This window comes from Bubalus kerabau, chromosome 1, assembly GCF_029407905.1.
Source record: "Bubalus kerabau isolate K-KA32 ecotype Philippines breed swamp buffalo chromosome 1, PCC_UOA_SB_1v2, whole genome shotgun sequence".
Taxonomy (NCBI): Eukaryota; Metazoa; Chordata; class Mammalia; order Artiodactyla; family Bovidae; genus Bubalus; species Bubalus kerabau.
In genome coordinates this window covers 77,961,029-77,976,953 of record NC_073624.1, presented here as the reverse complement: position 1 = coordinate 77,976,953, position 15,925 = coordinate 77,961,029, and the positions used below count along the sequence as shown (strand labels likewise).

The 15,925-nt window shown below is 38.5% G+C and overlaps 1 protein-coding gene across 8 annotated transcripts in view; it reads right to left on the bottom strand.

Moving 5' to 3' along the window:
• The window catches only part of CPSF6 (cleavage and polyadenylation specific factor 6), a 28,661-nt gene extending 14,306 nt beyond the window's left edge, over positions 1–14,355 (bottom strand). The window contains exons 1-4 of one of the 8 annotated variants that reach the window (XR_008714140.1): positions 14,103–14,355; positions 6,005–6,235; positions 4,522–4,625; positions 690–835 (exon numbers count right to left, since the gene is read on the bottom strand). Coding sequence is in view for 7 of the 8 variants with exons in the window: in XM_055580156.1 (XP_055436131.1) it covers positions 690–835; positions 4,522–4,625; positions 6,005–6,235; positions 14,103–14,162 (541 nt within the window). In the remaining variant the exon portion in view is untranslated. The remainder of the gene's footprint in view (positions 1–689; positions 836–4,521; positions 4,626–6,004; positions 6,236–14,102) is intronic. The other 7 variants (XM_055580156.1, XM_055580166.1, XM_055580173.1 and 4 more) reach the window with 7 other exon arrangements.
• Positions 14,356–15,925: the final 1,570 nt, after the last annotated feature.

The window sequence follows — 15,925 nt, the reverse complement described above, 5'->3', positions numbered from 1 at the left end:
TTTCTGATAAACAAATAATGAGTTACTTTCAAAATACCAGTATTCTGCAGCAGCCAAGACCAAAACTCTCTAACAGAAATCTAAATTTCAGTAAGTATAAATCATTCAAACTTTTTAACATTCATCAGTTAAGTTTTAAGTGCTAGAACATTAAGAAAAACAACCACTCAAATTTCTATTAATTACATTATCATCCATTTATCTCTTTAAGTGATAACATTTTTAAGTATATAATGGCAAATCTTTTCTATAGTCACTTTACCAAGTGGTGATAGGTCTTGGTGCCAAGCAGAAAATCAACGAATACTTTCTGGTTATCAGTAGTTTCTCCCCAACCATAACAGACATCCACATAACTTTCCTTCAACCTAAGGATTAGAATGTAGTTTCTTCCTTTCTTTAGGATGGGAATGACAGGATAAGAATGGCAGGGCTATAAAACTTGCACACTGTTGTATAATGTTGGGTCTGTAACATTTAGAGAAAAACGGGCATAGGTTTCCAGTACACGGAACCAGTCATAATCAGTAATTTAAATCAAGCTCAAAGCATGGATTTTCTAAAATGGATTCTCCAATGAACTAAATATAAATATTAAGATGACTTCTCCAATACAACATATAACAAATGCTAACAAGACTGGTTAAAATGCACATCTTTTAATAAAAGCCTCTGAGGGGGGTGCTTACTTTTCCTGGACTGCATTTCAAATTGACTCAGGAACTGTTTATTGCATGGAGTTACAACAGGATTCTGACCATGAAGCTCTCTCTTAGGCAACAGATCCATTAACTTTTTTGAGGATGCTTCAGATCCAACACCAACAAGGGCAAACCTAAAAGGTGTTTAAAGGGATGTGGGCAGAAAGTGAGGAGGGATTAACTGTTATTGCAGTTATTAAAAATGAAATAATCTGAATTTAATTTTACCTACCAAAAAAACACAAACTATTTCTTAGAATACAATGGTCACACTTCCACCTCTAACTTTTTTTATAATAACACATCATATTATTCAAAGTGTACAGAATTCAATGCTTTGTTTGTTTAGCATACTCAGAGTTTTACAATCACAGCCACATCAATTTCAAGAACATTTTCATCACTCAAAAAAAAAAACCCCATAACTGTCAGCTGTCACTCCATTTCCTCCCATCCTCCAACCCTAAAGAACAAATCTGTACATCTGCCTATTCTGGACATTTCATTAAATGTGAATAACACAGTGTGTGGTCCTTCATGGGGACTAGCTTCTTTCACTTAGCATGTTTTCAAGGTTTAATGCATGTTAAAACATGTGTCAGTCATTAATTCCTTCTCATGACTGAATAATATTTCATTATATAGATATACCACATTTCCTCAAAACCACCAACTGACAGGCATTTGGGTTGCTTCCACTTTTTAATTATTACGAATAACATCACCATAAAAAGATGCTCAATATCATTAGCTAACAGCAAAATGTAAATCAAAATCGTAATGATACCACTTCACCCACTAATCAAAAAGACAATTAACAAGTGCTAGTGAGGATGTGGGGAAAATTAGAACCCTCATACACTGCTTGATGAAAAAATATATAATAGTACAGACACTCTGACAAATATCCCAGCAGCTTATTAAACCGTTGAATATAAGAGAGTTAAAATATGATCCAATAAATCTCCTGGGAATTCTCTGGCGGTCTAGTGGTTTGGAGTTGGAGCTTTCTTCAGAGCCATGGCCCAGGTTCAATCCCTGCTCAGGGAACTGAAATCCTACAAGCCTTATGGCAGCAAAAAACAAAATTCCTGAGTGTATACATGTACCTAACAGAACTGACTGAAAATATTATGTTCATACAAACTGGTACATGAATACAGAGGAGGAGTATTCTTAAGAACAAAATTAGAAATTTTTATAAATGTTGATAAATTTAACTTCTTTCACTGAAGATTTTTCTGTCTATATAAAAGGGTGGCTTTGGAACAGTTGCAAATCATACGGGAACTACAGTGTAATCCATTTAGATAAAAGAAACAATTTCCTTAAAAAAAAAGCTCATGCTAAAACTCATATATTCATATGGGGCCTTATTCATAATAGCAAAAATGGAAACCACCTAAATGTCCACCAAATGATGGATGAAATTTTCAGAATTTCTAAATTTTTGACATTTTAAATGTGATGTATTCACATAGTGTAATATTTAGTGGAATATTAATATTTTTTAAAAATAAGTACTGACACATGTTACAACATGATGAGACCTGAAAATATTATGCTAAAAGCAAGGAGCTAGGCACATGGGACCACATTCTTTATGATACCACTTCAGAACAGGCAAATCCACAAAGACAGTTGCTAATAGACACAGGATTTCTTTTGGGGGTGATCAGAACATTCTGGAAATAGACAATAATAATGGTTGTACAACTTTATAAATAAAGTCCACTGATTTGAATTCTTTAAAAGGGTGAATTTTATAGTATGTGAATTGTATCTCACTAGGAAAAATAAATTTAGAACAGAAAAAAATGAATGAATGTCAATTCATAAAATTATATAATATTCTAAATTATTCTCAGAAGGTCTCTTAGGAGCCTTTACTGCCTAGTATTCAAAATGGTCCTTTAATTAGATCCTGGTCAACAAAGTCTGCTGTCTGATTCAAGATTACCTTGGGTCACAACATTTAGAAAAAATTTAATTAATTCACTAATTTAATTGAGCACCACTTCCTATATGCCATGCCCCATTTTAGGGTTAGGGAATACAACAGTGAACAAAGCTCTTTTGGAATTTACAATCTAAATCTAGTAGGAGACAAGACCATAAACGAATAACATACAATGTAAGAAAAGCGGAGGAAAAAGGAAACAGTGATAGGAGCCAAAGATCTTGCACAGTGTGTCCAGATAAGGGGAATTCAGGCAGAATCCTGATTGAAGTGAAAAGATCCCAAATGTGGATATTTTGGGGAAAAGTAAGTCAAACAGAAGAAAGAGTGTAAAGGTCTTAAGTAGCAGTATGTCTGAGGAACAGCAAAGATACATTAACTAATACTAGTTAATGTAGCTGAAGCAGCATAGCAAAGTAAATAGCAGTAGGAGATAAGGTCAGAGATGTAGTGGGTAAACAGGTCTTCGTGCCTTACAGACCACAGTGAAGATTCTGGGTTTTACTCTGAATAAAACGGATAATCAATAGAACATTCTCAGGAGACAAATACTGATGTCACTTTTTTTTCAACTTCTGCTATGTCTCTATATAGACTGTACAGAATTAGAGTGAAGGCAGGTACATCAGGTAGGAAGCTACTGTTCAAGTAAGAGATAACAGTGACTTGGACCAGGCAGTAGAGTGAAGTTCATGAAAAGCAGTCAGACTCTGCACATGTTTGAAAATATTCCTAGTTATTGCACACTGGCACACTGGATATAAAATAAGCACATTAAGCATATATTTTTACTTTATCATTCTGTAGTTAGCAAATTATCTTTTAAAAAATCCAAAATCTATACCAGAGATTTAAATAAAACATTATTTCTAATAGACAAAAACTGAAAACTCAAATAACCAAAAATAAGAATGGTAAAATTAGTTACAGTAGCAAAGTATGATGGAAAGAACTAATACATTAGAGAAGATGTATGCTGCTGCTGCTGCTGCTAAGTCACTTCAGTCGTGTCTGACTTTGTGCGACCCCAGAGACGGCAGCCCACCAGGCTCCTCCGTCCCTGGGATTCTCCAAGCAAGAACACTGGAGTGGGTTGCCATTTTCTTCTCCAATGCATGAAAGTGAAAAGTGAAAGTGAAGTCGCTCAGTCGTGTCTGACTCTTAGCGACCCCACGGACTGCAGCCTACCAGGCTCCTCCGTCCATGGGATTTTCCAGGCAAGAGTACTGGAGTGGGGTGCCATTGCTTTCTCCGGAGAAGACGTATATTTATTGTTAATTTTTTTTGCTGCATATCAAACACACTATAAAATGTAAATTGCAATCCTATTGTTTTTGCAATAAAAATAAAGCACTAGGAAAATACCTGAAAGTATATTCACTAAAATGACAAGAGTAATCACCTACAGATGATGACATTCTATTTTTTTACTCTCTTACTTTTGGACATCTGGATTTTATAAGTATCCTACCTCATCTGTGTAGTTTAATAGTTAAACAAACAATGCAAAACATCCACGCTACATTATTCTTCAGTGGCCCATCTTCCAATACCCCTTAACCACAGGGATAGTGATGCTTCTTCAAACTGTCATTGTTCAACCACAATGGAGAAAACGCAGGAAAATTGGAAAAGAGACCTAATCTCCCAGCTCCACTAGTTTTAAGGAGGTAGATCACAGGATACATTAAACAAGTATGAATCTTTGCCCAAGAACCTCCTGTCAGTGTAGAAAAGAAACATCCTACACATGTGTAGATAAGTATTAACTTCAAGGAAAGTCACCCCTAAAATTGTCATTGTTAGCTACTAACTCCCATTGGGTGAAAAAAAAAAAAAGAATTAAAACAAAATTCTTACCCCTTTGACTGGCCATTTGCCCGATTTTCAAAAAACTTTATCTCCAAAATATCATTTACTCCCAAAGAATGAACTGCTTCAGTTAAGTCTTCATCTGTTGTCCACTGCAAGATATTTCCCTCTCATTAACCATCATAACATAGCTAAGATTTTTATTGTTTCAATTTAGTTTGTAAGGGTAAACTCAGGACAGACAAAATTAATCCTTAGTGCAAACTATGTACAATTACCGCCAGTCAGTCTCCAATTTTTAAATAGCACAAAAGCACCTGAAGACATACTTTTGTCCCTTGATAAGAGTTTTGGAAATAGAAGGTACATATCCTCAGAGAGAATATAGAATTAAAAAAAGAAAACCCTTAATGAGTTTTTGGTCTCTTCCAGCTTTCAACTGCTATGACTTTAAATTTTCAGTAAACCAATCTCACCTGCCGCTTTTTTTCTTAAAAGAAATTATTTGGGGAAATAAACTCCACCTTATGTTTCTAAGTATACAAAACAAAATCCTAACGTGTATTCAGTGCCTACCATACCCTTTTACCAAATATTTAATTCTCAAAACATAGAAGTCCCATTTTACATATAATTCCTATTTTACACTCTATGCAATAGAGAGGTTAAAGAAGTTGTCCAAGGTTATAAAACATATGTAGGAGCCAAGACTCAGTCTTACTTAGCAACCACACTCTTTTTATCTACAATGCTACTGTCTCCAACATTATAAAAATTGCTCAGATAATGGGAGATTGGCCAGTTTTTAAAATATGCAAACATTTAAAATAAAATACTATTAAGGAAATGTACAGTAACAACTGATTTCTAGGAAATTTTTAAATTTTCAAGTATGTGTAATAAATGTTTTTAAATAGAGATGCAAAAACTCTACTGGACTATTTTAGTAAATATTTAAGATTCAATGCTAATAAAACACAGATAATACTACTACTAAACATTCAGCTAATGAAACTCCAATCAATAAACCTACAGTATCATAAACCAAATTAAAATACAATGTATAATAGCAGTATTTCTGTAAATCAGATTTCAAATTTAAGGGCAAAAATGAAATTCAGCATGTGTGTAATTATGGTTTGGATATTGAAAACTCTTAAAAACAAGAATCATATTGTGTATTTTCTCTCCTTCTACATTACTGAATCCTGGTTTGAGACTTTATGTGAGCATTTTCCTTTGTAAACTGAGATAGCTGAAGTGTAGGAGTAGTAAAAGATAAAATAATTGAACTACATTTAACTGGAATCTCTACCAAAACAAGTTGAATGTCTACAAAATTCAGAACTAGAAGATTCTGGTACTTACTATATTTAAAAGGTACATGTATGTCCCCCCCTTGGTGCATAACAAAGCATGTAGAACCAATTTAATAACTTGAAATTCTTATTTTATATACTGGAGAAAAAATTAACTACTGGAATAGTTTGAAATCAATCACCAAGGATTTAATTCAAATCAAGTCACTTACCCATGTTAGATTCCCAATATACAATGCAATTCTCTTTCCCGTATATGTATAGACAACATTTGGTGCTGCTCCTTTACCCACATCATCACCAACAGTTGGTGGGAGAGTATCCATGTAATCCCGATCTTCCGGGGCATCTCCATTATTTGCAGATGGAGAGATGACATCATCATACAAATCTATCTGATCATGCCCACCATATTCAGCTTCCTGAGATACAGAAATAATGTTCTAGATTATACAATAGTCAGACGACTTCTAAAACAGATGTGAATGCAAATTTATTCAACAATTTTCTTTTAAAAATTTGGTAGAAGACATAGGTCAAAGATCTCAGTACAAATCTTTCACTTTATGGCACTTCTTGAACAGTGCCTATAAAGTGAATTTCTATACAATGAATCCTATTTCCCCACTGATACTTATTATAGGAACTAATGTTCCTCTAGGAACAGAATAACATGTAGACAAAATAAAATAATAAACTTTTCATGGAAGCAAAATACTCTAAAAGTAACAACACTGACTACAAATTTTCAATACACAAATATCACAAACAGAAATCAGAGCCATTATGAATCTTTAATAATATTTTTAACTGCAGAAAAATACAACTATTATTTTCTATAGTATTCAGGATCATGCTTCCCAATTCTGTGGAAGCTGTTAGTTTTAGAAAAAGCATAGTAAGCTAAGCCACAGGAAAGGAATAAAGAAATATGGCTAGGTAATGATTCTATATGTCACAACAAATGAACAAGGGAAAGAGAAAATACAGGTTAAACTATCCAAATTAGTATCTATATTAAGTTTTATTATTCTCAGTCAACAAAGAGTTAATGCTTACCTGACTTCTTAGATATATAGTCAATTAGCAAAACATCTACATGGTCAAGAGAAAGGGGACATGAACAAGGAAGAATCTAGTAAAGTTCTGCCATCGAGTGTCACCAGCAGAATTAAAACAAGGCTAGTAGATGCCACTTACATGCCTAAGTAATATGCAAGTAAGAGGAAAATGAAAAATAAGCAAATATGTGAACAGGAGAAAAATAGAAAAATAGGGTTCAACCTGTAAATAAGCACAAGAAAAATGAAATGCAGGTAGTGGCAGAACACTGATCATCATTTAAATCGCCTTTGGTAACAGTTACTGGGCCACTGGCTTAACTAGCCAGTAACAGAGGAAAAGCTCTATTTTTATCTTCCTTTCCACCACAAAGTATCTAAATGGATGTGAACTATTTCATTCTGAAAAGTGAAGTCGCTCAGTCGTGTCTGACTCTTTGCAAGGCCATGGACTGTAGCCTACCAGGCTCCTCTGTCAAGGTAATAAAAGAGAGGCAATTACACTTAGAAAACGAATATAATTCTTATCTTCTCCATTATTACAATTCAGTAAGAATGAACACAAATGGCAGATAAGGAGAAACTAATAGTTTTAGGAACTAACCATTTTATGGATAAAGAATGACACTGAAAAAAGGCATGAATAATATGACTATGAACAGATCAACAAAATACTGTTATAATAAGAGTCCCAAGGGAACATGGCTCTTGTTTTGCTATTCAGAAGGAAGCCAGAAAAAGATTTTTTTTAAAGAAACAGGAAAAGAAAAAAAAAATCTAGAAGGGGAAATATACCACTTATCAGTTGATAACACATGGCATATCAGGTAATCTTCTGCATAATGAAGTTATCCAATTTGCTGATTATGCAACAGAATCTCTACATAACAATATTGTTATGAGGCTGAATGTATGTAACTTATTTATTAAGGGACAAAATCTTAAGGTACGTCAGAGAAGAAAGCCCTCTTTAGCAATGGGCAGAAACTAAGACCACAAATCACTGAATAATGCCATAATTTTGTTTCCACAGCAGTACCAAAATAACCTTTGAGAACTGAGTTTTTTGAAACCAAGGAACATGATAGTAAAAATTGTGATAGTGACAGTAAAAATTAGAAAAAAGAAAAAAGTTAGAAAAAAGCAGTGATAGTAAAAATTAGAAAAAAGAAGATTGAGTTTTGTTAAGAAGTTTCAGTGTAGCTAAAGCTTCAGGTGGCACGGCTGCAGCAGTTGATTCCACACACTTAAGATACCAAAAAGTTTCCTGCAAGGGGTAGCAGGCACTTTGAAATCGTTCGCAATCCAGTTTTGCACATCAAGTACAATTATTTCCATCCTCCTCTGCAGAGACTATAGTCACAATATATGGTTTGAAGGAGAGTAAAACAGAATGCAAGGGTTATTAATAGTAGCACTAAAAGTATTTCAATCTATACTTTCGTGAAATATTATTTGATTTTTCACTAGTTATAAATCTAGGAAAATGTTCACATAAGTCGACAATAATTTACAGGCATAATAATTGCAGCTACACTAACCTGGTGAGTCACAACTTACTATTTTTGTCCCTCCATGAATTCCTATGTTGATACTAATCAATTTTCCATACTGATATGATTCTACCAATATTTACTATCAGTCACTTGGTCTGGTAGTTGGACTGCTTCCAACTGATTGAAATACGATGCTAACCGAGACCACAGTCCTGGGGTTTGATTTCCAAGTAGACTAGTTAGCTTCGCTCAGTTCCAAGGCCACAGCCTGTACTTTTAGCCCCATGGTATGCATTTGGACTTGGAGAAAAAATATTAATGAATTTGAATACATTACCACCATTACTAAGAGGCAACTTAAAACACACCCTCTTCTGTAGTATCAGTAACCTTCCTTTTCAACTTCACCATATCACACCTATCCTCCAGATTAAAAAAATAATTATATACAGAACATATCCTACTTTCTGTTCCCACTCTAAAAGGGGGGAAAACATGCACGTTCTAAAATTATGTAAAATGAGTATCACAAGTCAGGGCTTCCCTGGTGGCTCAGTGGTAAAGAACCTGCCTGCAATGCTGGAGACCCAGGTTCGATCCCTGGTTCGGGAGGATCCCCAGAAAGAAACAGCAATCCACTCCAGTATTCTTGCCTGGAGAATACCATGGACAGAGGAGCCTGGCAGGCTACAATCCATGGGGTCCCAAAAGAGGTGGGCATGACTTAGGGACTAAACAACAATACCACCACAGATCACATACAAAGAAAGTGAGCTCTGAAAGTCTATTGGACAAACTTTGTCAAAGAATAACAGTCAACAGTGTCAAGTTCTATATGCAGTCTTTTCAATTATTGCCATTGGGAAATTTTAAAGCTACTCAAAAACAAAAAATAATCAATATTACCCCCTAATTATTTTAGATTACCAAATATTGCCCAATTTGTTCACAGCAACTAATAACCAATAGAACTATACACTATATTTAACTTCCAGTAGGCAACAGCTCTTAGAGTTTGTTAAAAAAAAAATCCACTAAGTTATTTCATTTTCTACATTTAATTACAATAATCATTTTAAAGGCAAGGTAGCCTTTCAAGATTCTGCATCTCAAGATCATGTTCCTCATGACAAATGAGTAGCTGTAGCCAGGTCAGAGACAGTACTCAAATTAAGACAGATAGTAAAATAACCAAATTTCAATTAGCTCCTCTTAAGAGCAGTGTTTCTCAACCTTTTTTTCATTATCACCATGCCCTTGCTCTGAAGAGGGACACTTGTTAATCACCTCGCGTGTAATTTTAATGTCAGATATCCGGTACATCACTGGCAAGACTGTGGTAGCTGTCCTGTAACCTTCGCGCTTCCTGACAGGCACAACACTACCTGTGGTGCCCCTACAACTGTATTAATGAATGAATGAATGAATGCCGCTCCTGCATTATGTTACCTACAATGTCACAGCAAGGGCCACTTGTTCAAAGTTCCTCTATTGGAAAAAAAAAATTTCCATTTAGAGAAATACAAGCAAAATACAAGTTTTGCACTTACAAAATGTTTTCTATACCATGGAAGAGAATACACTAACCCACAAAATCCACAAAACAGATAATCTAATACATACCTATCTTTTTAGAAAATATTTCACTTTCTGATTTTGTTTACATTTCAAGTAGATATTAAAATCAGTTTCCAATCCCTGTTAAAAGCTCAACTAATGGTAAGGAAGCCAATTTGGTACTACAAATACGGCACATAAATCACAAAGTGAACAACAGAATGAACTACTTATAAATAATAAAATAATTAAGAGTTACAGCTCCCCTAAACATTTCTACCCAAGTTTCTGAATCAGTCTCTACCTACCTCAGTCTCTACCTACTTCAGTTTCCATCTTACATGCCTTATCTTAGAGGGTTCTCTATTCAATATAAATTTGGCAGAAATAAGATTTCACAGATATCTGCCTAATAAAATTTATTTTCCAAAATTAGCTAAACATTGGCTATAGTAGACACACAATAACTAAATGTAAAGTATAATGAGTCATGATAAAGACAAGTACACTTATAAGGATGTCTACGTCTGTAACTTCCGAATGAATTTTTTCCCACTATCTACATACATTTTCATTTTAAAGTCTGATTGTCAGATTACTGAATGAGCACTGCTCTCAGTGACCTACCACCAGGTCCATCAAAAACTACATTCTACATGAGGGGCTTTGCTCCCCAAACAAGCAAAATACACACTACTTCAGTGCACCCAGGCTAAGCTTTCCTGAAGTTCAGAATTTGACTTCCCTCTCCTCTCCTCTGCCAACAAAAGTTTACACAAAGAGACAGACATAAAAGAGTGGTTTCTGTAACACATGACCTGTCCGGGTGTCATATTTTTCATGTAATCCCACTACAGTGCACTTAGTCTAGACACTATATATACTTTGTATCCTTCCTTGAAAGTGAAAGTGAAAATCGCTCAGTCTGTCCACTCTTTGAGACCCTGGGGACTGTAGACCACCAGGCTCCTCCTTCCATGGGATTCTCCAGGCAAGAATACTGGAGTGGGTTGCCATTTCCTTCTCCAGGAGACCTTCCTGACCCAGGGATCGAACTCTGGTCCCCCGCATTGCAGGCAGACGCTTTAACCTCTGAGCCACAAGGGAAGCCCTACCTTGCTGGCATATAAAATACTCAACTGAGTTAAAAAAAATTTAGTTTAGTTTAGGTCAAAATAAAAGTCTGTAATTATTAAATATGAGACTAGTAACTACTACCTTCAAGTACAAATTCCAGTTCAAACTGAACTGATACACACTATCAATTCAGTGTGAGAGACTGAAACCAACAGCTTTCTTTTCAACTCCAAATCCAAGTAATATAGAGGTTTGGAAGGAGTTCAAATTCTTCCACTTTGAGCAACTGTTCTCAATTTGGTTCCATCCAAAGATCTTCAATTTAAGAACTAAAGAGCAGCTATGAAGGATAACTGAGGCCCTTGTGCATTCTTCCCTTCTCCAATTTTATTCTTCATTCTAAATTCATCTGGTGAAGAAAGGGGCTGTTCTATAGCTTCAGTAACTTTCTTCTCACACCATCTCCAAATTACAGTTTCTAAGACAACTGAATGTCTCACTTTTTGAAATAGGTTTACACTGCTCTTTACCAAAGTACATACATGAAATAAACATCATACAAGTATAACTATTTAAAACAGAAAAAATAAAAAACACATATATTACAAAGAATTTCAAAGTACACAATGCAATTAAAACTACAGCTCACAATGAAGAGATTTTTTTTTAATGTTTACAACGGTTTAGAAGCCGAAATAAAACCCATTATACTTAGCAAAACATTCTACTCAACTACAACAAAATAAAGTCAGTTTAGCAACCAATAGAAGTAATGTCACCAGCTAATAAGAATGCAAATTAAATCCACCAACAATTTTGTAGTTGCTTCTAATTCTGATAAAATTTCAGGTAAATATTTCAATACTAGTAACATTTTTAAAAATTAAGAACGAACCTTAAAGAACCATCAACTATCCTTTTATGGCCATATTGTGAACAGGAATTATCACAGCAAGCAGTAGATTACAAAGGCCAGTGATACACAAAATAATAACAAAAACAAACCCTCTATTTAATGCCATTCAAATACATGTGCAATATAATGCTATAGGTAAAATCCACAAAATGTTATTTTTGAAAGAACCCTATTAAGCAGTTCATCAGGGCTCCCAAATTTTAATCTCTTCTTACCTCCTGTTCAGTCAGCACTAGCTGGTGCACAGGGATAAGCAAGTATCACTCCATCCAGCTACACAGATGACAAAAATGCCCACCCCAAATTAAGTATGCAAAAGCCTAAGAAGTTATTTCATTAAAAAGTTGTGAACAATGCTCAACTTCTAAAATTGTAATCCAGCTCTTGTCTTCCTTTACTGTGACTAGAAAGACAGAAGGAAATATATTTTCTTGGAAGAGAGCTAATGAAGACTGCCTTGAACATTTGTTTTTTTACTTGCAGGTATGGACCTCCTGTCGATGGAATGTTACACTCATTTGATAAATAAAAGGAAAAGAAATTTCCCAGAGGTCTTTGTTTACTGACCTTAAAAAAAGCATTAGAATCCGACTGTGTTCAGCACTCAAGGTAACTTTCTAAATTGTCACTGACACAACTCAGGCATAGCAAAAAATTTTAAGCGCAACACAATAAAGATTTTAAAACTTAACATTTGATAACAATGAGTTACGTTTAAATATACTCTCTTTTTTAACGGATTAGAAAACATTTAAAGCTAATTGAACTTTTCTTCTAATATTTAAACGTAAGGGCACCATCATCCCTCAAAAAAAAAAAAAAAAAAAAAAAACCGGATTTCTAGTTTTCCCTATTTAAAAAAATGCTTAAACTCCTTGCACAAATAAAATTCTTAACGGAGGGGTAAAAACCCCACAAAAACACATTAACCAGAATTTTACTAAGCTTCTCACATGGACCTGGAAAATGTAAGAAAGCTATTAGGAACACTGCAGTTAAACACAATTTGCTTTTTTTTTTTACAATTTGCTTTTTTTAAATGTGTTACTATATAAAAGACAGCAGATGTGACCAGAATGCTTACAGCTTAAACGTCACTGCTCTAGTAACAACCTTTTGCAAGGATGCACATCAGACATCACAGCTCCGCGGCTAGTCCTTCTAGGCAACTGTGGCCTATGAGATACCGGAAAAACCTTGCATTCTCACTTTCTCCAGCCTTTCCAAACCCCTTGGAGAACAGTAAACATTTTGCTTTCGGAAATCGGGAAACAGCTATAAAACTAACAAACACCATGTGAATTTTGGGTGAGATTCTTTAATCACTACTCTGATCTCTTCTCTTGGTGAGCTACCACCTTTTTTGTTCCATCCAACCCTCGCGCTTCCAAGTCTTCCTTTTGGCCCGGGCCACCTATCTTCACTGATATTTTCATCACAAAGACCGAGAACGACTGGGCCTCGGAGGCACTGCAAGCCCTCAACCACCGAGGTACGGCCAGTGCACCGACTTTCAAAACACGATCCATGGGTCCGAAAGTCAAAGGACTTGTTGCAAACGTGCCCGCACCGAAGCCGTCTTCCCAAAGAGTGAGAGAAGGAGAGGGATGGCGCCACGCCGAAACCTGTCGCAAACGCGGGCAGGGGAGCTCAGGAAGCTAGGCGCGCGGGATACAAAGGGCCGTGAACACGGCCTTCCATGAGGCGACCGAGTGACGACAGAGACACAAAATGGACCGACCGAAGGAATCGGAGCCCGAGCGGCAGGGCCGGGGGCAAGGAGAAGGCCGGCGCGCGCCCCGCTGGGCTTCCTCCTCGACCTAGCCGCGGGGGATGGGGCGCAGGGGCGGCCCGTTCTCCCCGCCGCGCACACGCCGCCCGGGCCTACCAAGGCGGGAAGCGCCCGCCGGCCTCCAACAATGGGGAGCGAGGCGGCGGCGAGGGAGGAGCTGGCGGCGGCTGCACAGTAGCCGGCGTCCGCGCTCGGGGCCCCGCGGAGGGTGGCAGCGCCCGCCGCCCACGAAACGACGCGGTAGAACGAGGGGCGAGGCGGGAGCTGCGCCGGGATCGGGCGGCGCGGCCCAAGGCGCCAAGGGCGCACGGTCTGCAGCCGCGCCGTCTCGTGGCCCGCAGCTGGCCCAAGGTCCGCGTCCCGGCCGCAGCACCGCCCACTTCGGCGGCGTGAGCCCGGGCCCACACGTACCTGGTTGAACTCTTCGCCCACATCCGCGTAAATGTCTATATGGTCCACACCGTCCGCCATCTTCCCTCGGCCTCGGCCGCCGCCGCCGCCTCTTGCAGGTCCGCCCGCCGCGGCAGCAGCAGCGGATCTAGCGGCGGGGGCGGGGCGCGCTGCGTCACTTCCGAGGCCCGAGGACCGAGGCGGGGGCAGTCGGGGGCGCGGGTCTCCGCCACCGCTTGCTTGGCTGGCGGAGAAGAGAAACTGCGTCTCCGAAGGCGCTGGCGGTTTCTTTTGTGTGTCTGGATTAGGCTTGGGGGGGCGGGGCAGGGGTGGTCCCAGTTGTCTCCAGACAGTTTCCACGTTGTCTTTGGCACACTTAAGCATTTTGTGATATTTTCATTTCTCAGTTTTTCTTACTTTTCTCACAGCCAGGGCTTTTAGGGAGGTGGAAGTTTTATGTCTAGATGAAACACCAAAAATGTAGCCCGGCTTTCCGTGAGCGCCTCCAGAGGATGTCTTACCTCTGCATCCTCAAAAGACCAGCAGAATTTCGTCTGCCTCGTAAATGCTAGTTACCGGTTGATGGTTTTCTTGAGTTATTTGCATGCTACTTACGTCATTTGCATACCGTTTATCTTTCCATCTGTATCTTCTGCATCGTCTTCTTTCATCTCCTCCCCCCGCCCCCTCTTCATCACCCGTCATTTTTAACCTCCTTGAGCTGCAGTTGGTTGTTCCTGGGATAGTTTATAAGTCTCAAACTTGAATGCGGTCCCCGTTGGGCCCGCCCTATAAAATGGAGGTATCTTCAGACGAGGGGACTCCTCTCTTAGACTCATAGAATGTCAGAGAAGGAAGGGAACTAGAAAAGATGACTTTAGGTCCAAACATCTCATTTTACAGATGATAAAGGGAAATGAGGCCTAAAGAATCTTAAGTGGCTTAACAGGAGTCACGTGGTTAATAAAAAAAGCGTTTGCCAGCCAATGTAGTAGTCTGTCCTGAGAGAGAGTTTCAGTTGCCTGGGGTCAACTGCAGTCCAAAAATGTTAAATGGAAAATTCCAGAAATAGTTTCTAAGTTTTAAGTAGCTATAGTTCTGAGTAGCATCCAAGAAATCTTTAGCCGTCCTACACCAACCATCCCTGGAAATGAATCATCTTTTTGTCTAGCACCCTTTATACACTACCTGTTAGTCCAGAAAAAAGACATGTTATATTTAGCTTTGGGTACTACTGCAGCGTGTGAAAATCCCGTGGACGGAAGAGCCTGGTAGGCTGCAGTCCATGGGGTCGCTAAGAGTCGGACACGACTGAGCGACTTCACTTTCACTTTTCACTTTCATGCATTGGAGAAGGAAATGGCAGCCCACTCCAATGTTCTTGCCTGGAGAATCCCAGGGACGGGGAAGCCTGGTGGGCTGCCGTCTCAGGGGTCACACAGTCGGACACGACTGAAGCGACTTAGCAGCAGCAGCAGCAGCAGTTTCAGGCATCCACTAGGGGTCTTGGAGCATATCCCTTCTGGGGTTCTTTACCACTAGCCACCTGAGAAGCCCCAAATGGAGACTGCTGCTGCTGCTGCTAAGTCGCTTCAGTCGTGTCCGATTCTGTGCGACCCCATAGACTGCAGCCCACCAGGCGCCCCTGTCCCTGGGATTCTCCAGGCAAGAACACTGGAGTGGGCTGCCATTTCCTTCTCCAATGCATGAAAGTGAAGTTGCTCAGTGGTGTCCGACTCTTCGCGACCCCATGGACTGCAGCCCACCAGGCTCCTCTGTCCATGGGATTTTCCAGGCAAGAGTACTAGAGTAGGGTGCCATCGCCTTAGTCTCTCCAGTTTGAA